Here is a 27,427-nt window from a genome sequence, read left to right as displayed (position 1 = left end):
AAGATGTGCAAGATTTGCTGATCTTCTATTAGATTATATATTTAAATTCTTAAGGCCCAAAGATATCGTGTGACTTGGGTCAGTAATGTCAACGGGGAAGCAGTGATATGTGGTCACAAGGGTGATGTATCTTGACTTTAGAAGTAGCCACTTCAGTCATCTGATGAGTTTACTTCCTATAGATGTTTCTGGAGCAGCATAGAAAGCAGCCACATGGAAGTGTTTCCCACACCACTCACATGATGCATGAATAGGCCCATACTCTTCCTGTGTTATGTGTATAACTTATCAACATTGCCATTAATAATTTTGGCTATGTAGGTCTCAAATTATACAGCTTTGACATAAACCATCCTTCCCCAACCAGACGCCCTCCAGATGTTTGGGACTATAACTCCTAGCATTCCTGACCATTGGCCATGATGGGTGGGGCTGATGGAAGCTGAAGTCTAAAACATCTAGCGAGACACCAGGTTGAGGAGGGCTTCTGGAAGATGATCCTTACTTTTAAGAGTTGCAGAAAGTCCAAGTTTTACTGATCTTGTTGAATTATGTTTTAAGTGTATTAAGAGAATGTGCAGGCTAAGTTTATTATCAGTAGTGGTTATTAGCACAGCAAGTACATACCAAATGCAAAAGAGCAGCTGAAAAGTAGCAACAAGTCATTTACAGCCACTGCATTAAGAACATTTTAAAAAGTTGTCAGCTGAGTGAAAATGAATATAAAGCTAATAAAATATAAATGTTATAAGAGAAGCTCACAAGTTCAGAAAATATCTTACGGCAGAAGAGAGTCAGATAAACAATGCATGCTGCTTGTAAGAATACTGCTCAGAGCCTAGCAATGTCTGAAGATATATTTATAAGGAAGATACAAACAAGCAATCTGGATCACAGGAGATATATAGAGGACTATAGTCATGTTATCAAATGCCTTTGAATGTTGTGAGTTATTAAAGAGGAATGACAAGGGTGTCTTTTTATGTCCTGATAACAGATGGCAACCGGGGTTGTTTATACGAGCAGATCTGTCTTGTAAAACAAATGGAAGCTGTGCGTACAGTCAGTGCACAAGTGATGCCCAGTTCTCTAGCGGTTCTCTGGCATCTGCACCAGTCAGAAAAGAACTTTGAATTCCATAGTTTAACTATGTGCTCTGTGAAGAAGTACTGCCGTTTATCTGTCCTGAATCTCCCACCAGTCAGCTTCATGGGATGACCTATGAGAGAGGGAGAAAAGAGAAGAGAAGAAAAGAGAAAAGAAAAGGGAAGGGAGGCGTATATTTGGTGATGAGCTGTTGGGGCGTGACGTACTCCCAGGTCCTTGGATTTGCTTGGGATTATTTTTTTCCTGAGTTTTCCTCTTTTTGTTTTCTTCAGCAGCAGTAACAACAACAACAACAAAAACTCTAAAAATTCTCAATCCAATCTGAGGAGAGGCTTGGACATCTCACCCATCTCCCAAAATGTTAGGGTTTTTCATGGCTTTGTGCTCATCATCCATGTCCAAACTCAGTGGTGTGGGGCTGGGGTTCTGTCTTTTGGGGGGGCATGCTCATATTCTGGATCCTATTTTTTAAAAGTTAGAACCTTGAATGCCATCCTTTTAGAATCTTGGTCTAACATCTGCATTGTCACAACCCTTGAAAGCCTCATCATTGATTTCTAGATTAAAGTGAACAAAGCACCGTCATTTTGCACTTAAATACCTGTAGAGGTATTGGCAGACCAAATAGTACAGACTACCTATTACACTACAGGAAGTAAATTGATCCGACACTGATTAGAAGCAGCACCAGGAAATAAATTGTGAATGATTTAGGCTCGGATTATGCTTGCTGTCTATGGATGTGAGAAACATCAAGAATGGTAGAAAGGCTGCCAAAACTCAGCCAGTATCGGCCCTGTATTACCTTGACAAATGCCTGATTTTTATGCAGAGCCCAGTCAATAATGACACAGCAAACCTAACCATACAATTATAGTGGGGGACAAAGATTATATGAACCATCACTCCAGATTTTTACATAGTGATCCTGAAGCCATTTACTAGCTGGCAGCCATTTCCTGTGTAGCTACTGGTGTAACACAATTCTGTGTTGGGCTTTACTTTATCACCCCTGTTTTAACCTGCAAATTGAGTCAAAGGCCACATGACTAAAACAGGGGACATGGCTAGATGAGGGGGTGGAGGGGGACAGTCTCGCAATTTTATGATTGTGAGATCGTCCCCCTCGTCTACATGTGGCGTGCGATGTCCCAGGAGGAAGAGGACGTCACGCCTGCCATTTTGGATTTTTTTAAAACAGGAAAATGAGTGCACGAGTGCTCGAACGAAATTGTAAGTTGTTTTTTCAAAAAAAAAAAAAACCCTCATGCTCACTCCACCCCACCCCGATGGGCACAAAGCTCCTGAGGAGCTCCATACCCCGTGCCCAGTTCCCAGCTCCTCGCGTTTACTCAAGCCGGGACAAAACCGCAACGGTGGGCCACACGTCCCGTGGTCTCGGGATCATCCTGAGACTGTGCGGAAAATTGGAATGAAAGGGTAGAGGGATACCCCTGGCCAAGGGAGGGAACGCACAAGGATGATTCCCAGGATATCGCCCCGTCTAGACATGCCCCCGAATGTTGTGTATCCTGCCACAATCTCTGCTTTGACTATTTCCAAGACCTGAGTGCGGCTACCCTTAGCAGACAATTCAACAAGACCTTTATCACACAACAGATTTGTTTGTTTAAACTATTTTCACGTCCTGCTATCAATGTTGGAGGAAAATTCTGAGAGTGCCTGGGACTGCAAGAAGATCAAACCAGTCCATACTCCAGGAAATAAAGCCAGACTGCTCACTTTAGGGAATAGTATTAAAAGCAAAACTGAAGTACTTTGGCCACATAATGAGAAGACAGGATACCCTGGAGAAGAGGCTGATGCTAGGGAAAGTGGAAGGCAAAAGGAAGAGGGGCCGACCAAGGGCAAGATGGATGGATGATATTCTGGAGGTGACAGACTTGACCTTGGGGGAGCTGGGGGTGGCAACGTCCGACAGAAAGCTCTGGCGTGGGCTGGTCCATGAAGTCACGAAGAGTCGGAAGCGACTGAACGAATAAACAACAAAATAAAAAAATCATACAATAAGCCAATACACCATCTTAAAAAATAGCATAAAACCCATAGTACAGATAAAATGGATTTAAAGCGGGAACAGATTTAAAAGCCTGGGAAAATAAAAAGGTCTATGCCTGGCACTGAAATGCTATCAAAGGACACAATAGGCAAGGTTCTCTGGGATGGGCATTCCTCAGCAAGGGTGCCACCACTGAAAAGGCCATTTCTCCCACAGCCACCCACAGAAGAAAAAGACCAAAAATCAAGAACAACGTTTTCATTTGTTACAGAGGAGAGGGAAGCATATGCCTTACATCAGGGGTGACAAACCTCAGGCCCGAGGACCAAATGTACCCTTCCTGGATTTGCAGTCTGAACCTCTAGCGTTCCCTAATTGGCCAGGCCCCTTCAGTTTCCCCACCCCCACCCCAATCACCAATAACGTGGTGGTTTATGCATTTTTCCCATTCTAAAAAAAAAATGAAATGGCTCTCCTAAGGCTTAGTTATTGACAGTAAGAGCTTTAAGTTACAACTTCGTAGCATTTTAAAAATATATTTTGGGCCCACCCCTTTTAACATTGGCCCAACCCCGCACTGGAGTGCGGCCCCCAAGAGCTTCTTCAAATTTGAACTTGGCTCTCAGGCTGAAAGAGGTTCCTCACCCCAGCCTTACATGGTATGGTCTGAAGGCACCTGAGGCAGCCACCTGGATCTGGTCAGTGCTTTGGGGGTGGAGGCCACCTGGGAACCGCATGTAGCCACCTTGAGTTCCACCATGGAAGAAAATTGGGATATAAATGTAATAAAGAAATTAAATAAAGCAATAACATTTAATCATCCCCTGCTTTTCCCGTTTAAAGATGTCAGGCAGCAGGATGCAGGAAGGCCCCCGTGTAAGGTCCCCGTCTAAGGAGAGCTGCTGCTGCTGCTGCCAGTGGGCATAAACGATGCTGGCCTGGATGGACTTATGGGCGGACTTGGCACAAGACAGCTTGTTTTAGGGGCAGCATCCTTAGTATTGAAATTAGCGGAGGTTTGTTTTCAGTTCCAGGATGTGGCTTCATTTCATGATTATGCCACGTTGATGGCAGCTGTTTATTTATCATAAAGTGTGGGCATATGGCAGAGCAGGTGGACCAAACATGTGACAATGAAACCGTGTGTGTGTGTGTGTGTGTGTCCAGTATTCCAGTCTTGTGGTTTTCATTCATCTAGTAGAATCTGCCTCCATTTTAATTCAAGCAGCCTCACTGAGAAATAATAGGGAGATAACTAGCAGAAGTTGGCCTTTTGAATTTGAAACGCCTCATTTCGGCTGAGCCCTTTGATGCTGTGCATGACTCTCTGTGCTTCATAAATAATGAACAGGTGGGAACCGAAGAGAGAGAGAGAGAGAGAAAGAGAAATGAACGAGAACGAGCTATAGTGAGTCAGAAGCCAGTCACTGGCCTGAAAAACAAAAATCACCCTGAGCCACACATAATTCCCACAAAATTATGGTTGCCTTATGAATCTTCATTGCAAATAGGGTTCAGGGGTATTCAGCCGTCTCTAGCTGTTAAATTGTAACAACGTTCTGGATCAGTAATGCTACAGAGTGGTTTTACACTTTCATGGGGCTTTGAAGCAAAATCATCACGCTAGGCCAGTGAGGGCTGAACATGTTGTAAACAAAACGGGAGGAAGGCCGTCTCTTAGGAGAAAGCTCCCAAGGAGGCTTCCACTCTCAGGATGGAATCCTATGAATGTTTAGACAGAAAAAAGTTCCACAACCTGGCTAGCTGGGAAACGCTGGGAGTTGTAGAACTTCTTCCTGTCTAAATATTCATAGGATTGCGCCCTAACTGTGGGTCCAAAGCAGTGCCAGAAGTCAGACACCCTGCCTTATCTGTCCACTCTTTCCATCACATTTGAGTCACATCATATATGAATGAGTATTAATACAATCCCACATTACCATCTTTGGAAAGCTTACTTGTAAGAGAGCCAGTGTGGTGTAGTGCCTAAAGTGTTTGACTGGAAGTCAGGAGATCCGGGTTCTAGTCTCCTCTTGGCCATGGAAACCCACTGGGTGACTTTGGGTCAGTCACAGACTCTCAGCCCAACCTACCTCACAGAGTTGTTGTTGTTGTTGTGAGGATAAAATGGAGAAGAGGATTATGTACACATCCTTGGTTTCTTTGGTGGGGAAAAAGGCAGGATATAAATGCAATAAATTAGATTAGAATAGTGTCTTGTGAGCCTTTATCTTATTTATTTATTTATTTATTTACTATCCTGGATTTCCACAAAAACTGGCCATTAAGATGCCTAACAATAATAAATAATGAAACAATTTAAAATAAATTAAAACAGATTAAAAAACGAAATAATCATAAAAAATAGAAGCACTATTAAAAACACAACAACAAAAGAAATGAACAGCACCCAACCCAATAGAACACCCTTCTTCAGTAGACCAGCTTACATGCTAAAGGCCTGTCTGAATAAAAAAAATGTATTTGCCTGCCAGCAAAGGATGACAGAGAGGGAGCCAAACTAGCCTCAATTGGCAGGGAGTTCCAGAGCCTGGGAACAGCCACCAAGAAGGCCTTGTCTTTCTTCCCCACCAAACATGCCTCTTATGGCAGCAGGACTAAGAGGAGGACGTCCCCAGAAGATCTTAAAACCCAGACAGGCTCATATGGTAGAATGCCATCTTTTAAACAGCCTGGCCCCAAGTTGTGCAGGGTTTCTCTTGAGGAGATGATCAATGTAATGTGGATCAAGAATGGAAGTGGTGAGGTGCATGGAAATAGGCACTGCAGTAGGTAAGAAACCAAACTTAGAGTCATGACTTCGTTTTCAGTCAGGAACACAAAATGCCTCCAAAGCAACCAGGGTGGGTAGCTGGAGCAGCCTTGGGCATTCTATGCCAGAGAGATAGGCTGCATGGTGCTGGGTGAGGCGGTTTGCTGGGCAAATCCATTGGCCATCCCTGTGTGGCAGCAGAGGGAGGCAGGATGTTGCCTGCTGAATCAGATGGAAGCAGGATGGGGTTGCTGAAACAAGCACACGGTGGCTGATTAGAAGGAGGCCCCTGCTGAAATCAGCGACCCATGTCCATGCCAGGAAAGGGTAAAAGTGGGAGGAGCCTTCCCCTCTCTCTTGCTACACCACAGTTGTCGCCTGTTTCACCCAGCAATCTGAGCTGCAGTGGACCCCATAAACTTCTATCTAGGTAATTATGTCTGGCCACTGCACTGCAGGTATTAGGAGAAAATCCAGCTGCCACCTCTTTGTTCAGGAATCAAAGAGACCGAAGTTCTCTTTTCTGCCTCCCCCTTTTCTTCTCTCTTCCTCTCAAGGTCTATAAACAGAACCATTGACAATGGACCTCAGTGCTTAAGAGGTTTTTTAAAAACTTTGATTCATTGGCATGTTTGACTTTGGATGTATTTTTATGGAAACGTTTCCTTTTGTTCAGGGCAGACAAATGAAAGACAAGGGGAAAGGGCAGGGTCATGCAAGTCCACAGGAAGGGGCAGTAGGCTGGCAAATGGTAGCATAAACTGAGGTTTGGTCCAATGGTTCTAATATTATCAACCAGCACAGGGAGCAGTTCACAGTCCCAAGACATGCTCCATGCTGCACCTCCTGATTCAATGAAGGGATGTAACTGCAAAGGTTCAGAGGAGGAGACCACAGCTCAGTGGTGAAGTGCATGCTTTGGAAAGTCCCAAGTTCAGTCCCTTGCATCTTCAATTAAAAGATTCCCAGGCAGCAGGGGATGGGGAAGGCTTCTTTCCATCCGAGACCCTAAAGAATTACTGCTAGGAAGAACTGGCAATACTGGGCTAGACAAATATCCAGTCATCTGCCCTGGTGTAAGGCAGCTTCCTATGAAATGAGAGCACCTTACCCTTCGATAAGTTCCTTTTGGCTTCCTAATCCAAGAGATGCCTTGTCAATTAATACATCCTTAAAAGAACCCTACAAGAAATGAAACCCTGTGCTCCCTCCTCAGCGTCACCACCCTGGGGGAGGGAAAGCGCGGGGTTTTCGAGTGATGCAGCGCCAATCTAGCACCATGAAGACACCCACCCTGGGCTTCCTGACACAAGAGTGAAGGTAGATTAGAAAGCAGGAAGCCCTTCCCTGAGCTCTGTTTCTTCCTCCCTTTTGAGAAGCTCATTCTGGGGGCTTCCCTCGGGAGCGCTAACTCAGCTAATCACCACCACAGCCCGATGATGTTGAAGAATACCCCAGCTCAGTCTAGGACAGAGGCAACATCCTGGGGGTGGGGTGGGGACAGCAACAAGGGTCAGGAAGATTGCCAGCCATTGTGGCAAGGATCCCTTTCGCAGCGCGGGACGCCCTGCACCTATGGAGGCACAGAGAGAAGGCAGTGCAGAGTAGGCTTTGGAGCCACTTCCTGGGCTGGATGAGCGGCTTCTCCTGAGCCCCATCCCACGTGGAGGAAGAGAGCCAGACAGGGGGCGGGAGAGCAAGCAGACTGTCGTGTTTCTCAAAACCTCCTGCCTCCTTGGGAGACAATGACAAGGCCTGCTAAGTAATCCACAAAGCTTTATTTAAGCAATAAACATCTTCTCCCACCTGAAGAGAGTCTAATCTCTAGGAACTTTCCCCTAGGCAAAACTATGCAAACTAAGCAAGAAAATTGTCTTTTCAAGAAGAATGGAAAGCCCTTTCGTTAACTTCAGAGAGACTGGTTCTGGGGCAGCTTCTGACGAGATGCGAGCCGGGCCGACTTCCTCTCAGCTTCCTTTCGCTTTCCGTTTTAGTCGGCGGCGTATTCTAGGATCGGCTAACCTGTCCATGCTCTCTCCGTCAGAAGAATGTTGGCTTCCCACTGACTGTGATTTATTTGCCCTTGACGAGATAAGCTCTGGAGAGGTTTCACTCCCAGCTGGTAAAGAGCCCATGAGAGCTTTCTCCCCCACTGGTACAGGCTGGCCTGTTTCTGGCGCCGACTCCTCTACTTCAGAGTCTGATTCAGATTGACCACCTGAAACATCTTCTTCCAACCCAGGAGGTGCAGGGCTAGACATGACACAGACAAGGCAAGCTTCCCCTTGACAGGCAAAGTGGAGCATTGGGAGGGGGCAGCAAAAGGCAGAGAAGGAAGTGAATGGCAAGCAACACTTCAAGCATACTGCAATTGCCTCCTCCCTCCTGCAGCCTGGACAGAAGGGCCAAGTCTGCGAGGTGGTGGAGGTGGAGTCAGGGCCCCCATGGCGGGTGGGGGGGCGGCATTTAAAGCCAGGGGCTTCATGTGGCCAGCAGATCATGAGTTGTCCACCCCAGGTTTAATGTAATGGGCAAACATGGCAAGTGGCTAAAGAAAAACCTGAATACTGTAAGAGTGTGGGCTGAGGATGCATTTCCTGTTATAAATTTCGCTATCTCCTCTCTTGTTTTACCTTTGTTCCGCTTTACATTTTTGAATGTTGTAATAATCTAGAAGTGTTATTCTCTCCCATTTAAATGTCGCTCTTTTTTAATCTGGGTTAGGGATATAGGAACATTGCATACCTTCAGAATGCGCTAATTTAACATTCTTACGAAATCAAAATACTGTTAACATTCTGCAGGACTACTAGCAGTAGGTTTGGAGTCTATGAGCTTTACACAGTTTATTGTGCAATGAATGCCCACTGGTTGCACATCCTGGTTTCCGTACTTTATCACAAATTTACACTTCTGTGACAGGAAGAACACTTTTTTTTTTAAAGTGTAGTATTTATACTCAGGTAATAGGACACTCCAGTGCCGTAGACACATATTGCGTTTTTTAAAATGATCAAATTAGTGATGAACAATACTGCTTCTACCCAGTCTCCACACTATTTTGTGAGCCTTCTTTGTATAGTTTTTTTCTAATTCTATGGACGCTATGTATATTGTGCAGTGCGGCTTGTTAACCACCCTGAACGACCCAACAACAAACCATGGGTCCTCAAGGTGGCTTGAGAAAAATAAGCCACACTGCATGGTTATCAAGCCACCCTGCAGAAAACGTCCTGGGTTTAGAAAACACATTGACCAATGGTTCAACAAACAACCCACAGTACTACAACAACCCACACTCAACCACCGATTGTGCAAACTCAGTCACAGAGCACAAGGTTCCCCCTCCCCTCTATTGCCCAGGATCTAAAGAGCTATACAACTCACCACTGTGCATGCCTAAAGGAGCTCTTTCTGTTCTGACCCATGTATTCTGTGCAGGAATAGGATATTTCACTGTTCTCAGTTAAAAGGAATACCTGGGAATATTGTGCAAAATCTGAATTGTGGTTGTGGCACATTGTGACTGGTGTGTGGAACTCAGTGGGGCTTACCTCTGAGTAGACATGCATAGGATTGCGCTGTTAGCCTCAGATCCCTGTCTATAAAATGAGAATAAACCTTCCGGATAGGGTTGTTGCGAGGGAGAATGCCGTAAGAGACTGTTAAGCCCTTTGCTGTCTAAATATGGACAGCACGACAGGTGCCGATCTGCTCAGGTGGCCCTTAAGGGCTAGATTTCCTTCTATTTATAGGCAGAGCACATAACATGTTCACTCTGAAATCTTCTACAAAGGGATGGCTCATTAATTAGCAAGGAAGGAAGGATGTGTGTTTTTTAAAAAAAAAGAAGTGGGAAGCCCAGTCGCTTGCTTAAAAGCATATTTTCTCATTGGCTTGAGCTTTCCAAGTGAGCTCTCCGTGCCTGCCACACTCCCACTGCGCGCACTAAAGGGCATTAGGGCTTCACTGAGCAGCTTTATTATCATACATTAACCTTAACAAGGTAGAACAATCTTTTTCTGCAGTGCAAGGGTAATTAAATCTAAACACTCTTGGCCTTTCCAGGATGTGTTGAACAAAAATAATAATTGTTAATCAAGCCCCTTCCCTTCCCCCACCCCACAGCAACCAATCAAAAGGAAAAAAAGATAGCGATCTTTTCCAAAGTGATGTCACAAGCAACTAACGCAAAACATGCAGTTTTATTTTTTAAAAAACACACACACACACACTCAAGGACTGGGTAATCTCCTGGGTAATCTCATGCTATGGAAACTAAAGTAACTGAAGGACTTGCTCAGGCCTTACACAATCTATCAAAATGTTTCTAACCTACCCCATACCAAAAGTCTCAGAGTGGCACACAATCATTAAAAACAATTTAACATAAAAGTGATTCAGTCCTCGTTCCTGCTGAGACTTAATCTACAGAGGCATCTCCTGTTTACCAGGTGCTGCATGTATACAAATGGCACCTGCTGCAATTCCCTTTTCTATAGAACTGATAAAGATACAGGAGCCCTGTCCTCCTTTTCATATGGTCACCCTGAAATTGTTAACAATGGAATTTGGGGAGGTTGAATTTTTCAACCTTCCCTGCTTTTGCCTGTGGCCCAGTTCACCACTAGAATATGGTCTCCAAGAGCATCTCCAAAATAGAATCCACCCCTTGGATGAAAAAATGGTTCTCTACCCCTAGTTAGGGTGACCATATGAAAAGGAGGACAGGGCTCCTGTTTCTTTAACAGTTACATAGAAAAGGGAATTTCAGCAGGTGTCATTTGTATATATGGAGAACTGGTGAAATTCCCTCTTCATCGCAACAGTTAAAGGTGCAGGAGCTATACTAGAGTGACCGGATTTAAAAGAGGGCAGGGCACCTGCAGCTTTAACTGTTGTGATGAAGAGGAAATTCCATCAGGTTCCCCATATATACAAATGACACCTGCTGAAATTTCCTTTTCAATACAACTGTTAAAGATACAGGAGCCCTGTCCTCCTTTTCATATGGTCACCCTACCCCTAGTGTAAGAGGTGCAGTCAGATCATGTTGCTTTTTATAGGAATTCACAAAGATTGAATGAAGCTAAGCATGTACTTAAATTATTCCCCTCTTCCCTCTATAGTCTTCCTGCTCAGCTGAGATGGTGTCCCAGCTTCCTTCGCACTGGATGCCTACATCATGTTTCTCTCTCCAGTTGATTGGCTGCATGCTAGGGGGTGTCTTCTTGTGTTCTCTGTCTCTTAGGGTGGCCATATGAAAAGGAGGACAGGGCTCCTGCATCTTTAACAGTTGTATTGAAAAGGACATTTCAGCAGGTGTCATTTGTATGCACGCAGCACCTGGTGAAATTCCCTCTTCATCCCCACAGTTAAAGCTGCAGGAGCCCTGCCCTCTTTTGTATCTGGTCGCTCTAGTAGAGCTCCTGCATCTTTAACTGTTGTGATGAAGAGGGAATTTCACCAGGTGCTGCGTGCATGCAAATGACACCTGCTAAATTCCCAATACCCTTGTTAAAGATGCAGGAGCCCTGTCCTCCTTTTTGTATGGTCACCATACTGTCTAAGCCTTATCACCACAGATCTCACCCTGACATTGCTTTGTCACAGAAATGTGAGCTGAAACAAACCGTTTGCTCCCCGTTTCCTTCGCTTCCTCCACTTTCCTGCTTCGTATTCCTATCCTGCACCCCAACATCCAAGCCTTCCCCCCTTCACCAGCAGCAAGCAAACAACACAGAAATAAAGGAAGCTGTTTATTGGCATACAAAGTGGCTTATTTGGCTGTGTAACCTTATCTGGTAGAGAATACACCAAAACACTCCACATTTTTAAACAAGTCATACTCCACCCAACAGTGCAAAGTGGAAACAGTTCCAGTCTGAAAGCCAAAAGAAAAATCCTACTCATCCAGTGGCTGGCCAGCTTACACTGCTGCCCTGAGAAGGCATGGCCAGCTTCAAAGGTCCATGGGCCACTAGTTTCCATTTGGGTTGGCTGCATAAGGCCCAGGTGTGATGCCCTGCCCAGCCATACCCTGTTCTGCTATCTTATGCTCCAGTCCTCAGTTGTGAGCAAACACAGACACATACGGCACTCAGCAAGTCAGGGAGTAGAGTTTTCAGTTATAAATATAAATAGTAGTATGTGTGACATGCATTTATTGGCTTTTTTGTTGTATTGGTTGGAGGGGGGGAATGCCTAAGCCATGGGTCTAGACCTGTTGTCTTTGGACTTGTAAAACTAGACTAGAAGTACATCAGGTTATTTGCATCAGGTCCCCTTGTATCAAAATTAGACTTTATGTGATGGCAAAGGACAACCACATTTATCCAGTAAGTTTGAATGCTGCTTTCTGTTAATAATTTCACCACCATTTCTTCCCTAGATGATGCGTACTTACTGCAGGGACTTAATATTGAGGAACTTTACCCCGAAACCTCTAGCTTCATTACATATGATGGGTCAATGACGATTCCACCCTGCTATGAAACAGCAAGTTGGATACTAATGAACAAGCCTGTCTACATAACAAGGATGCAGGTAAGATAAAATACACTATTGGACCTGTTAGGAGAATGAATTTGTAATGTCATATGTGAAGTCAGAATAAAGAAGAGATGTGTAGCTCAGTCATCCCCATCCTGGTGCCCTTTAGATGTTTTGGTCTTCAACTCCTATCACCTCCAGCCAGGATGGCCAATGGTCAGGAATGCTGGAATTGTAGTCCAAAACATCTGGAGTGCAACCAGTTGGGAGTGGCTGCTGTAGACAAAGGTCTCATCTACACCAAGCAGGATATTCCACTATGAAAGTGGTATGAAAGCGGTATATAAAAGGCAGGAGCCACACTACTGCTTTATAGTACTGAGGTGCACTGACAACTGTTGGGACCCATTGACACATACCATATACTGCTTTCATACCACTTTCATAGTGTTATATCCTGCTTGGTGTAGATGTGTCATGGGCCCCAACAGTTGTCAGCGCACTTCAGTTCCACTATAAAGTAGTAGTGTAGATCCTGCAGAGCACTTCAATGCTGCTGTAAAGCAATAGTGTAGCTCCTGCCTTTTATATACCACTTTTGTACTGCTTTCATAGTGGAATATCCTGGTTGGTGTAGATGAGCCCAAAGTTGGGGCTAGTTATTTCAGATATATGAACTTCAGCCTGCCTTCCTCTTCAGCGCCTGGCCATATGCACCTCTCCTCTGCCTGTTCTCCAATTCGTTTCTTCCTTTCCCCCCTTTGATGCCCACCTTTTTCTTTTCCTTCTTCCCCATGTTTTTCGGAAGCACTCCCTCTTCCAAGCTTGCTTTCGTTTGGCCCTGCTTCTTTTACCTTCACTTCCCTAGGATTTTTTACCTGCCCTGCCTTAGTGTCAGAGCAACTCAGCCAATCCCTGCTATAGGCCTTTCTGACAGGCCACCTTCTCTGGGGAAGGCATGTAGGTGAGCCAATCACTGCCAGAGACCATTCAGAATTACCAGATTCACAAAAACAGGAAGGCAGATGAACAATCACAGCTGGAGACTTCATCAGCATGATCAATGCAGCTGTCCTTGAAGACTTCTCGCACATTATAGATTTCTGAGATGGGGAAATATTTATCTGACTCAGGTATTTTCTGAAATACTCAGGCCTCAAGTTGAGCATGAGGAATTTAAACGGGTTTCTGGAAAACAGAGCTATGTATTCACCAGTTTATGATATACATGGTGCCACTCTTGCAAGACAGCTCCATCTCTTTAAAAAAGCAGTGTAATAGGAAGTCACAGACACTTTCTACTACTACCTTCTAACAGTGGCTCCTACCTAAAGGGGTTATCAGACAAACAGGACTTGGATGATTTCACTTGTGCCACTTAGAGTGCTTTGGGCCCTCTCTTAGAGCTTTTCTACATGAGACATTTATTGTGCATTCATCATTCCCCACTCACAGTTGTTTACAGGTTCTTCAGATGACATCATGACCCTCCAGTTTCTCTTCTGTTGCTAAACAGCTCTTTCAGGGAGTGCTGCAGAGGCAGAAAAATGTGGTGTTATTTCTGAAAGAAAATGCTGTTTACACTTCTGTATTTGTGCTGTTCCGCTATACCACAATACCACCTAGAGTTTATGTAGTGGAAAGGCAGAAAAGGAAACACTCCTTGTGCAGGGCTCGGATCTCAATTCTGCAACAAAACCAAAAGTAGATGCAGTGGATTAACAGCCTCATGTAGAAAAGCCCTTGGTGTTGGTGAACATGTGTGAAAGACAGAAATGCAATTTGAAACGCTCCTTGTATTAGGTTTTTTAAAATCAAACAGGTGGCCCTCCAGAAAGGTAGAATTAGAATTGCATTTTAAAGTTCCAGCAATTCTGATCTCACCTGTGAACAGAACTCACCTCTCTGAAGTACAGTTTTAGTCTTTTTTTCTATGAAGTTGAATACATTTGTGAGTGGATTTCTTTTACATGCTAACTAAGGGCGCATCAAAATGACCTATCCCATTTGTGAATGTTGGATTTGTGGGGAGGGGGACATGGAGGAAGTGAGAATGTTCAGGAGTAGGTTCTATTCAATTGAATAGAATAGTTTACTTCATTTCAGGGGCACTTAAGGGGGTTTACCATGGTGATGGCAGACCTCCCCCTAGCCTTATTTTCACATTTTTGTTCATTTATTTAATACACAGCTAACATTTTTAAAAAGTAAATGAGCAGCTGTTTTACAACTTGCAGGACTTCATGTAAACATCTGTACTGCATATTACATCATCTGTATTGCTGATTAATAAAGGATCATTCATAGCTTATTCACTCATAAAGAAAAAAAAATCCAGCTCTCATGAAGCTTTAGCATGTTAGAGGTTCTGGACACGATCAAGCTAACATCTACAATCACACCTGGGAGGGATTCTAAGATTAAACAGGAAATACCTTTGATTTGCAAAACTACTTCAGCACTTCTTATAGGATCGAGTTGACAGATACAGTTTTGAGTGGTCACAGGGAGAAAAATCAAATCACAGTTTATGGTCATAAATAAAGTTCCAACTCTGAATTATAGTGAAAATCGTTGCTATTCATGGAATCTGTGTGTCAAGAGTTTTCCAATGAAGTGTGTTTCATGAGAATCATTAAATGGAAAGGCAGTCAAAAAGGGATGACCAACCAACTCCCAAGTTTGAATGATACTGTATATTTAAGATTTTTTTAAAGTGCAGAATAACACAACTCTGATGGTACTTTTTTTTTGGGGGGGGCTGCATATGTGGTGCCCGGTTGCTGCTGCCTTAAGCACACATACACACACCACTTTCTCTGCAGCAGGGTGGCAGCAGTTAATCCTGGCATAGAGGGAGGTGTGTGGGATTTCCAGTTGCCATCTGCCTGGGAACACCTCCAGTGCCAGGATAGACAGGGATGCACAGTGCTCGCCTTGCTCTGGGGGGAAGAAGTCAGGGTAAGACCACGACTTTTAAAAGTCGCAGCTTCGCTGGAGAGCCCTGCAATGGCTGCGAGGTGGCTGCTGCATTGTATAATTGACACAGCGCCACCTTGCAGCCACCATGGGGCTTTTGAAACAGCTAGGCAGACCCCAGGTTACGGTTTGGTCCAAAGTTTTGCTCCTAAAAATTAACAAATGTAAATCTTGTTGTGTGATGTGGGTCCACTTGTGTTTGTGCAGATGCATTCATTACGATTGCTAAGCCAGAATCAGCCTTCACAGATTTTTCTGAGTATGAGCGACAACTTCAGACCAGTCCAGCCTCTCAACAATCGATGTATCCGAACAAACATCAACTTTAGTTTACAGGGGAAAGATTGCCCAAACAATAGAGCACAGAAACTACAGTATAGAGGTATGTTCTATATACATTCTTTCCGTGTTAAAAGGTTCATTTTGACGGTTTTATGGAGCCCCTTTTCTTAGAGCACCTTTAGGAACGTAGGATCCTGCTTTCTGCCATTTAGACTATTTGTCCATTTAGCTCAGTACTCTTGACTGGCAGAAACTCTCAGCCAGAGAGGACTCTTACTCTTCACCTGCTCCCTGACCATTTGACAGTCTGGAAATGCTGGGGTTAGAAGCTGGGACTGTCCCTCTGCAAAGCATGTGTCCTACCACTGAGCTGTGGCCCCTCCCCAAAATATTCACAACAAGCTTCTAAACATGGAGCCCAATAATGCATATGGGGGCAAAGCGTACGACACGAATGGTGACAGCTCAAGCCTGATCATCAGGGTAGGCTGAAGGAGAACAAACAAAGATAGTGAGTTGAAAACAGATGTGCTCAAAATACTGCAATGTCTACACATGGGAAATGACCTTTTCTGAAGGATTCTCCACAGATGTACTTTGTATTGGATCGCCTAAGTCTCTAATAACCTCCAAAAAAGAGAGGTGATTTTTTTAAAAAAAGAAAAAACAGCTTAATGTCAAAGCAACCATACTGAAAATGGTAATTTAGGGTGTTGCACCCTCCCTGCTTGGAAGACCTTAAATGCAGAGGCTTCCGAGATTCCTATGCCCTGTTGTGCTGAAGCTGGCAGGGCAGGAGCAACATTAGAGGCCATCTTTGCCTCCCCATCTTCAGACCACCTATATTTTGCTAGGTGGGCTTTTAGCACTTTGGAGGTGAAGGCAAGGAGGCTCAAGGAGGCTCAGGATAAATCGTATCCTGACCTCCAATCTACTCCCCTCCCTGCCCATTGAAATGCCCCCTTCTCTCTCTCTCTGAGGTAAATTTTCCGATCCTGGAGAAGTGGATGGCATGGTTCTCTCCGTGCTGACCTAGAAATGGGTTTTCTGAGCTATCCTGTGATCCCTGGGACACTCACTCTTTCCCTCTCACTGCAGACACTCACCCAGGGAACATAGGATTGCTCTCTTAGATAAGTATTAGAATTATATCCAAGCATATTTTGTGCCTAGACACTCTCAAATTTCCTAAGTAAAAAGAGACATGGCTCACACCATATCTTACTACCACAACCATAAAATAGGCCACTACTATAAAATATTCTGCTTTCATAATCAACTGGTTCAATGGACTTTCATGTCTAAAAAGAATGAAATGAAGATTTTTTATTTGATTGTTTCCCCTGATATCACATTCTTCTATGTTCCTTCTGCCAGTCTCTTGTACTCACACCCACACACCCACACCCACCCACACTTCTGGTACTGAAAACAACCTTGGAAGCTGTATAATACTTTGTTTAAGAACATAAGAAGAGCCCTGCTGGATCAGGCCAATGGTGCATCTAGTCCAGCACTCTGTTCACACAGTGGCCAAGCAGCCATCGGTCAGGGACCAACAAGGCAGGACATGGTGCAACAGCACCCTCCCACCCATGTTCCCCAGCAACTGGTGCACACAGGCTTACTGCCTCGAATACTGGAGATTTGTTTGTTTGTTAGTAACTGACTTTGAAGGCATGCCAGTGATCTATGATCTTTAGTTACGTGGCTGCTTTTTTATGCTGTCATTATGGAAACCTATATGTTGCTTTTCTCTTTCAGTAAATGAATGGCTCCTCAAGTAATTACGACAAAAGCAGGAAGAACTCTTAACCTCAGAGGAATGCTACTACTGTGAATTGACGTAATCCAGAATGCCCCAGCCTCATTCAGTCTTCGGTCTTTGTACTTCATAGAAGGGCCCGCGTGCAGCCGTGCTCCAACGAAAAGGATGCCAAGATGGGAATTCAGCTAAATGAAATTTATTCATATGATCGGTCATAACAAAAAAATAAAGACAATATCTACTGTTAACATGATTACAATTTTGATACTGTTTTCCTGAAACTACTATAGCTCACAAGGAAAAGACTTTTCAGACTTTGTACATATGAAATTCCCTCTCTGTTCCCCTTCTCCCTTCTCCCCCCTCCCATCATCCCCCCATTAAAAATGGTGGTTCACTACCACATCCAAGTGGATTTGTGTTCTGTGTGCCAAGTAATCCTTGGAAAGCTCTCATTGTATCACTCTCATTACTGGTTACTGGCAAAGCAGAACTAGAAGATTGTAAGGGAAACTTATTTCTGGATCATGATCCTTCTGTTTATTTAATAATGGACAGATACTGAGATAAGTATTGTAAATAGATCACTGAAGAATATAAAAGAAATTGAAATATTTTCCCGTCATCACATATCTGTAGTAGGAACTGCCAAGACTGGAATTAATCCATTTTTCTGTTTCTTGTTTTACAAAGGTCATACATTGTGTTTGGTTACTGTTAACAATTCAATAAATGTGTTTAACAGATTAATTTACTATACTCGCTTTGGTTTACTTTTTTCTCCTCTAAATGAAAAAGCTGTGAGCTTCTGACTACATTACACAAATTTGTATTTTTATTTTTTTAAAAAAATGTATTTTATTTCTTTGTGATTAGTTTGGCTAGGCTAAAAGCTTCTGGGAATACATTTAAATAAAATAATGCAGCTTTAATTCCAACATAGGATTAACGAAGAATAAGATTTAGATACCAAAAGCATATAAGACAATTCTAAAATCTTAGGACTTATCCAATTATACAGTTAGTTCATAGTACAGCTGAGCTGAAATTTTCCTGAGTATTTCCGAGATTTTCCTTTTTCTCATCCCCCTAAAGAAAAGAAGGCTGTGTTGCAGACTTTCTTCAAATATTCTCCACCATTTCACACAGACACACACACAGACACACACACATACACACACTGCCTGGGCATTGTGGATGATACAAAACAGTGGCCAGATTGCTGCCACTTGAAGCAGGAAAACAAAAGAAGATGGGCTACTGGCACTGCTAATGAGGAGAAGCATTAGAGAAACTTGGTGAAATGCCTCCTGCCCCAGTTTCTCTGCCCACAAATAATTTTACAGGGCTATTTGGACACAACTTTAATTCATGGCATACTCTTACATCCAGGTCAGCAACAAAGTTTCATTGGGCCCTACTTTGAATCAGGTAGGGGCTAGAAGTCCAGCAATATTGATTCCCCCCCACTGGATTGCTCAAGCTCTTTGACCTCCTCCTCCCATGTGTGAATAGCAGCAAAGACTTTTGTCAGGTTCCGTTCAGACAACTCTCTATGCAGTAGGAAAACTCCATTCAACGGTTGAGATTTTAGGGGGTACTCCCCACACAACATGTTCTAACTCAACCATTGTGTGACTGTGGGCTACCGTGGAGTTGAGTAAAATCCATTGCGATGTATGATTGACAGTTCCCCAGTTCTACTAATGATATCCCATCAGCCATTGCTGGGGGGGGGGGGAACCAATCCCAGCAGCTGTCCTAGAGCAGCACTCCCTCCTTTCACTGCTCTTGCCAGAGAACTCTGCAGCCAGTGGGAAAAGTCCACTCAACGCAACTCCACGGAGCCCTCCACACAACACAACAGTTATGCAGGATCTCTCCTCTGCACAACGTGGATATTCAGCATAGAGTGCTTTCTGAAAAGGAAAAAAAAAACACCGTCAGGTGGAGTTTTCTCTCCAGACAACACATTTCTCAACAGTGGTGTAAAAATTCCACCGTGGAGTTCTAAAACCACCGTTGAGAAAAGTGTTGTCTGGACTGAGCCTCAGTTCTCCACTCATGCACCTCAACAGCCTATGAATGGGAATTAAAGAACAACGTTTAAGGGGAGAACTCAGAATCTCTGTTGCTGCTTGTATAGGGGAGAAGACGACATTGACAACAGCGTTCTTCACACTTTTTCTTAAGGATCTCCATTCAGCTCCAAGAGCATCCCTTCTTTGTAGGTTGAGAGCTGGTAAAGGTTATGGTGAAGGGAGATGTCACAGACACTGTCTAATCAGTGCTTGTGATGCATTCCAGGCAGCATTCCAAATCACAATAGTCTCCGTATCTGGGCAAGGAATCCTATCATCCCAAGCAACAATATATTAAGGTTTCACTGTTATGAAAGTATGGTATCTCCCCCAAAGAAGTGCTTCCTTGAGAGAAGGCATCTGAATCCTATGCACAACTAATACACAATTGCTGCCCTATTAACTGACAAACTGGAAAGACCCTTATAGCACAATCTAATGCATGTTTAGACAGCAGGAAAAAAAGTCCTAGCATCGTAAGCTGGGGCTTGCTGGGCTTTGCAGGACATTTTTCTGTCTAAACATGCATCAGATTGCACCTGAGTAACCAGTGTCCTTGCCCCTGTCCGAGTCCATTGCTGAAGCATACCAGTTTAATCTTGTATATTTGGTGGGGAAAGGTCTATTTTTCTTTACAGACAAAACAGGATCTGACCAAGTCATAACAGATGCTTTTGTATTATTATTATTTTCATAATTTAATGGTCATTTGCGGTGTTTGGTTACTGTCGAGAACTTAATAAATGTGTTTAACAAGTTAGTGTTTGAACTTGTTGAATGTTGACCTCCACTTCTAGGAAACAGTCTCCACTTGCTTAAAAGAGCAAATCTCTTTCTCTTCTCACCTTTTGTTTCTCTTTCTCTTTCTGAACTGCTGGATTGCTGTAGTCAATGAAAACATCAGTGATCACATTCTAGAGAAGCCCGACAAAATAGTTGTGGACCGCCTATTGCAGAAGCATTATGCTATCCTTATTTTGGACATAAGTCAAAAAGATAACGCTGATTTGCTTCAAACTTGTTGGACAACAGCTGCAATGAAAATAAGAAATCTGTTTGTTTAAAGAAAAAGCCTGTCATTCAAGAGAAAAGAGTAGGATATTTTTTGACAGAATCCATAACTGACATTGGGCGCACAGGAAAGGAGTTTATGTGCTCATACTTTAAACAAAAGCTGGGCTGAGAATCTTGTTGGATGTCCATCCAGCATGCATCAATTTCCATTTGAACTTTCTTCTCGTCCTTACAATCCAACAGGAATTACTGAACATGTGGAACCTGATAGGTAACCTAACTCAACTAGAGTAACATAACTAGATTTGCTTGTTCACTTGGGTATTCTCTACTTCCACCTTGGCCACTGAGCACAAAGTGATATTTGAGAGGCTTCTCCAGAACAAAAATGAGAGAAGGAGTGACAAAGAATAGCCTGCTGCTGACATCATACCATAAGCTGTGCAGTGCCAGGAACTGCTGAGCCTACTACAACCAAGAACCCACAACTTGATATACAGCTGCCCAGTGTAGTAAATCCTTAGTGCTACAGCTTGTGGCATCTCTCTAGGGTTCCCAGGTATCTGAGAAACTCCACCCATTCAGAAAAGCCATTAACTGTTCTAAACAAGAAGGTCTGATGCCTCTGCCTCTGCCTCTCTCTCTCTCTCTCTCTCTCTCTCTCTCTGTCACACACACATACACTAGTACCAATGACCATCTACATAGGGTGACCATATGGAAAAGAGGACAGGGCTCCTATATCTTTAAGAGTTGTACAGAAAAGGGGATTTCAGTAGGTGTCCTTCATATGCATGCAGTACCTGGTGAAATTCCCTTTTCATCACAATAGTTAAGGCTGTAAGAGTTATACTAGAGTGACCAGATACAAAAGATGGCAGGGCTCCTGTAGCTTTAATTGTTGTGATGAAGAGTGAAATTCAGCAGGCGCTGCACGCATACAAAGGACACCTGCTGAAATTCTCTTTTCTATACAACTCTTAAAAATATAGGAGCCCTGTCCTCCTTTTCATATGGTCACCCTACATCTACAGCTCAGCTCTGACATGAGGACAGCACAACCTGAGTTAGCCCCATTGCTATTTTCCTCATGGTAAGAAATATTGGCACTACGCAAGCTGGATGTCAAATCACTTCACTTGGATACTTCTAGAAGACTCAACAGTATGTCCATACAGGAAAAGCAAAAGGCTTACTAAAACAATATTGATGCTTAAGCCAGTTCCTAAATAATGCTTGAAAAATCATTGTGAACAGCCAATGTCAGATTCTCTTGGCTTCTTTCCCTTCTATCTCTCAGTAACAAAAGGAAACATCACGTACAGTCCTGCATTTTCCAGTGCCAGGCAAAGAGATGTGCAATTCATGGGGGTGACTGCATCAGGAGGTGGAATCACATTCTGCATGCTCAAACCATAGGGCTTAGTATAATTTTGAAAACTTTACAGGGTTGGAAGACACTTGTATGATCCAATCAAGGCACAATTTGGGACAGCGCTCTGAAGTACTTGTTTTCCTCATGGTTCACTCAATCAGGACTCAAGCTTATCCATTCCCTGGTTTGTAAATCTCAAGGTCACAAGTGGAGATGTAAAATTTCTGGAAATTTTGAAGTCATGGGGGGGGGACTTTTTTCCCCTCTCTTTTTTTTTCAGGGAAAAAAACCCAAAAAAATTGAAAAAGTGAAAATAATGCAATATTAGCATTATTTTTACAGATAGAAAGTCACTTTGTTACTTTAGGAACATAAAATGTAATTATGCACAAGTTGCTTCGGCATAAAATTATCACATTTGCTATATTAAAAGTACAGTGTATTCAAGCAATTATTACAAATTGAAATTACTTTCTTTTCTTTTCTTTGTAACAAATGGAGCTACAAGCTCCTGAACTGTAAGGAACTCCTGAACTTTAAGGAACCTCATTGGTTTTGCCAGTTTATGAGGAGCAGGCAAAAAAACCAATTAAAAAAAACCAGACGAAACCTTCAACATTCGTAACAAAGACAATTATTTATGTCTCCGCTAGTCCTCCACAGTGTCAGGCAGACATAAAGCACCCATTCCCCTAAAAAGAACTGAGAAAAGGGGGGACCAAGGTTTAATGAATATGCATGAAATTTAATCAGACTTCTTTTCTGAGCTATAGCCATCGTTATCAGTTTCAGTCTCTGCTTCAATGGCAGTGCCCCCTATAGGCAGAAATGCATCTTGCTCTTGCATTTGAGAGTTGTAGGCTCAGTTTGCAACCTAGGACTTGCTTGTCCTCGGTGCACAGAAATTGTAATAATTTGATACTGTACATAGTTTTTTTAGAAATCATTTGGAGAAGTAAATATCTGAACACCTTGTTTTAAACATTTTATTCATCATGTTAAAATAAAACATTCCATAGTCCATTTTCTTTCTTTCTTTTTAATTTTTCCAATTTTTTAGGGGGGGAAACAAACTAAAAAAGACTTCAAGAAAAAACGGGGGGGGGACTTTCCTCCTCTAATTTTTCTAGTTTTTTTCCCAGGCCTTCTCATCTCTAGTCCAAAGCCCAAGTCTTGCTACACAACTGATTACTGAGGTGCTGATTGACATGGGAGGAATAGAGAGACTCCTGTCTTAACAGGACTTTGCCTGTACAATGTTAATGTTATTCCACACACTGACTCTTGCCAAGTGATGTCACCTGGTGATGAATTCTTTGGCTTGGAATACAAATGTCAACAATTTGTAATGCTCACCTTTAATATAAGGTTGGTTTTTCAGCTTCTGGGTCCTTCTCTGGCTCAGATTTTAATCTGAGCCAGAGAAGAACTCTGTCCCACTCCCATCCACCTCTTCATTTACCTGGCTACTACTGCTTCAGCAGCTGCGGCAGCGATGTGTCAGGAAGAGAGGGAAAACTTCCCTCCCCCTTGCTCTCTTTCTCCCTCCGATTATTTCTCTCCATCCCTTCTCCTGAGCCTAGCGCCTCATTTTCTGCCACAGTTCTATTCCAGACAGCAGGAGCCCAGGGAAATGTAATGCAATTTCCTGGAGTACCTGATGTTTGTATGGATATCGGTGGTCCAGGGGAAATTACATTTCCCAGAGTTTCTGGTGCCTGAGACATTATTGTAGCAGTGTTGCAGGTGCCAGAGAGGAGAGGGGGGAGGAGGTTCACAGACTTTCTTGCCACCATAGCCACAGCAGCTGAGCAGGAGGGGGAAGAGAGAGACGACCAACCACTTCCACCACTGAGCAACAGTTACCTGGTACAGGAGACTCACAGCAGAGGAGACTTGGTGGATTATGGGGCACAACTGGCATTTACAAGTGAATTCAGAACTCATTGGTGGGGATAAAAGCATTTTCCCTAAGCATTCTCCACTTTTGTTTGCAAGTGCCAGTCCCAACTCTAATTGAGCCAAGGCGAGTTTGCCTATCATTCCACCAACTTCTCCAGATCTTAGATTTCACTCCCACGCAACTTCCGTTCTTGTCTAGCGTATTTTATATATCCCCAAGACAGATCGTTTGTTTACAGTTTAGACAGCAAGGCAGCTGAATTAAGACTGGAGGTCTGCTAGCTTCCAGATTTGTTTTACTATTTTGCAAATCAGTTTTACTATTACCTAGCCATTGCTAGCTCGAAATGTTCCGTAATTAGCAGGAAAATGGTGTGTTGGGAACCTGTTTGTCTGAAAACTTATAAAACCCAAAGAAGCCACAGACGCATGCGTAAAGAGAAATGTTTGCAGAATACTTAACAAACTAAAGGGAAGATGTGGAATGTTAACCCAATGCTTTCCCCTCCTTTCCCTCCCTCAACTACATCCCCAGTATTTATCATTTAATGATACAATAATACAGCAGCAAGAGAGGCTGATTTCAGCTCTCTGCTTCCTTTCAGGCATAATTTGAAATGTGACAGTAATGACTAATAAGTGACATTTTCAGACATTGGATGCCAAAGTGTTCCCAGACTGAGGGCCCCAGCCATTAAACATTTATGCCGTGTGCCTGTGTGCCATGACAACGCTACAGAAATGAAATTTGGTAGGCAACATTTCATCCAAACGCCCTTCTCCAGTGGGGGGAAATGTACAAATGAGCCAAGCTTATTTCTTCTAGTAGAATTCACCCATCATTAATCGATGTACAAAGCAGAGTCCAAAGTGGTGGCTATTCTTGTGCTGGCAAGCAGGAGATAATGTGTCAAATCGTTTCTGAAATGCACCCCTTTTTATTTTGCCCCATAAATGGCTATTTGATTATGAGAACAGTTAGAAAGGCTTCGAAACGCCACTAACAAAGTGAGAGTCACTTTTAAAAGTCTCGTACAGTGCTTCTGGCTCAGGCCTACACATTTTGTGACCCACCAAGCCCTGACTTATTGTGGTGGCCTGCCAGGTGTTTGATAGGCCATGGCCCATTGCAGTCCAAGGCAAAAGGGATGTTTACCAAAGCTGGAAGACTGCATTCATATAGATCTGGAAGGCTCAGTTACGATTGGTAGGTCACAAGTTGCTCAGGCCCAGGGAATTCTCTACACATACAGAAACAGCCACACACACATTCTCTGAAGATCACGAGATCTCCCCCTCTGTTTATACGTGGCACGTGACGACCTCAGAGAGAGAGGACGTCGCAGCCGCCATTTTTATTTTATTTTTTGTTCAGGAGCGCACAAACGGTCGTGCGCAAAAGGTGAGGTTTTTTTAAATTTAAAATTACTTTCCCCACCCCCAACCCCGATGGGCACAGAGCTCCTGAGGAGTTCTGCACCCCATGTGCGGGTCCCGGCTCCTCATCAGTAACCGTGAAGAACTGGGACAAGCCGCAATGCCTGCACACACGTTCTGCGGTCTCGGGATCATCCCTAGACCATGGAAAAAGTGGGCTCGAAGGGGAGGGTGAGATTCAGGGGCAAGGGAGAGATCATCCCTCCCTGCTCCCAGGATCCCCTGTGCATCATGTGCACAGGGACGATCCCGGGGATCGCCCCAGGATTTTGCCCTGTCTAGCTATGGCCCTAGTATGAATTCTGCATTTCATTTTCATTTTATGAGCAGTAAGTGGCTCTCTACCAACAGGACTTACTAACAGGAGTATTATCGCCATGCGTGCACTAGATTTCACAATAGCCTCCTATCCACAGCTCACTGCCTCAGGCAGCCAGTATGAAAGCAAGCCAAGTCTCTTACAAGCAAGTGTCTCTGCAGCGTTTGCAGAAACATGACATCAAATCAAGCTAAGATAGATGGATGTGCTGCTGTTACTATTCCCCATGTGTCATGAGAGTGAACCCTGGCAAAATACAAGAAGCCAAGTTTGAGTATGCTGGGTACATCTGGAACAGGCCAGCACAACTTTCAACCCAATCTGCCAAACACAGCCCACCAGCCATGTGTGGTGGCCTGACAGGTGCTTGACAAGCCTCTTGGGTTTGCAATTCTAGGCCAGCAGCAAAAACCAGAGGTTTATTGAGCCTCTAGCTAGGACATCATACATGGTTAATAGACTGTGTCTGACTTGGCCTAACATAGAACGATTTTACTGTTTGTGTATTGTGGAGATACGTTAAATGGAGTATATACAAGCAGGACCTAGAGGTATTTGGACTGCTTGGTCTTTATAGCATTTGCTCTTCCAGCTAAACCAGAACAGAAGTAAGCTTGGCCCACCCTGTACTGTTAAAAATTGTTTTATTAATGGTATATAATATATTGGGTTGGGTCCAGATTTAAGCTGGATCAACTGCATCGGTGGAAGTGGACTTTCCCCACCCCGTGGGAACCCATTCAGTCCTCTAAAAATGCTACACTGAGAATCCGGAGTCCCTGCTGAATGGGGCGAGCTGCTGGGGGACAGGGGGATCCCCCCCCCAAATCAAACAGAGGTACCTTTCATGAGCAGAACCCTTCCTCTTGAGGAAGGCAGATTATGGGTCCAACCTACAGTAAAAAAGACACAAGAAGAAGAGAAATGAATAATATGCAAATCAAGATACCATTTAAAAGTACCCAACAGAATAAGATTTTTTTAAAAAAAAAACTAACCAAGACTTACTATGTTTATTACTTGACTTTGTCAATTTCCATAATCAAGCTTTTGAAATATTTTACATTCTATTACCTCTATTTGCTACATTGCATTCTATGGCCATTTTTTAACCTAGACTGGCCTGCACGTAACTGAGCAACTTCATTTACCAAATGCCGCACATCTGATGCTCCTGCTGATTGTTGAACAGTGAACACTGCAACTCTCGCCTCTATGGTCCCAGCTGAATGAGGATGGCAGGGCCCATTCTGGGATACCAGCCAAGAATGTCAGGTGGAAAGGATTGCTGAAACAGTTATTATAAACTAACAAATTGTGCTTCCCTTGAATACATGAAGTGTTTTGCTGATAGCCTCCCAATGGGAAATTTTAACCATTAAAAACATCCTTTAGCCGAGGCTACCACTCCCTGCCCTCCCCTTCACACAGAGCGGAGAAAGCTCCCAAAGTACTTTCTTGGCCAGGAACTGTGTGATGCAGGATCACCAATGGCCACTGCAAACTCTATGCAGATTGCAGCAGGGTGATTGCATGAGTAATTTCCATGGGCTTCTTTCTGCAGCCCACAACTGATTTTGCTCATTGTCCCAAAACTAACAGACAACCAACCTGGGGTTTGGGGACAAACCTGCTTTGAATCACTGCAGATCTGCTTTAATGGAAAGCAAAATATGACACTAAAGCTGAGTGGAATATAGCAGGTCAGCCTTGAAGAGTGGGTAGGTGGATACAAGAGAACTGAGGATTTAAAAGGCTGAAAGGCAAGAATGAAAAGAACTTGCAGAGGAGTAGCTGTGCTAGTCTGTAGCAGCAAAACCAGCAAAGAGGCTTGTGGCACCTTAAGGGGAACAAATTTATTGTAGGGCTGTGTACAGC

General features: G+C 43.5%; 1 protein-coding gene across 2 annotated transcripts in view; it reads left to right on the top strand.

Annotated features, from left to right (window-relative positions):
* The window catches only part of CA10 (carbonic anhydrase 10), a 321,453-nt gene extending 303,341 nt beyond the window's left edge, over positions 1-18,112 (top strand). For both annotated transcript variants that reach the window (XM_063123160.1, XM_063123159.1), the window contains exons 8-10: positions 12,292-12,446; positions 15,579-15,753; positions 17,418-18,112. In XM_063123160.1, the coding sequence (XP_062979230.1) occupies positions 12,292-12,446; positions 15,579-15,753; positions 17,418-17,440 (353 nt within the window). In that variant the 3' untranslated portion in view covers positions 17,441-18,112. The remainder of the gene's footprint in view (positions 1-12,291; positions 12,447-15,578; positions 15,754-17,417) is intronic.
* The last annotated feature ends 9,315 nt before the right edge of the window (positions 18,113-27,427 follow it).

This window comes from Elgaria multicarinata, chromosome 3, assembly GCF_023053635.1.
Source record: "Elgaria multicarinata webbii isolate HBS135686 ecotype San Diego chromosome 3, rElgMul1.1.pri, whole genome shotgun sequence".
Classification (NCBI taxonomy): Eukaryota; Metazoa; Chordata; class Lepidosauria; order Squamata; family Anguidae; genus Elgaria; species Elgaria multicarinata.
This window is presented reverse-complemented; position numbering and strand designations above follow the sequence as displayed.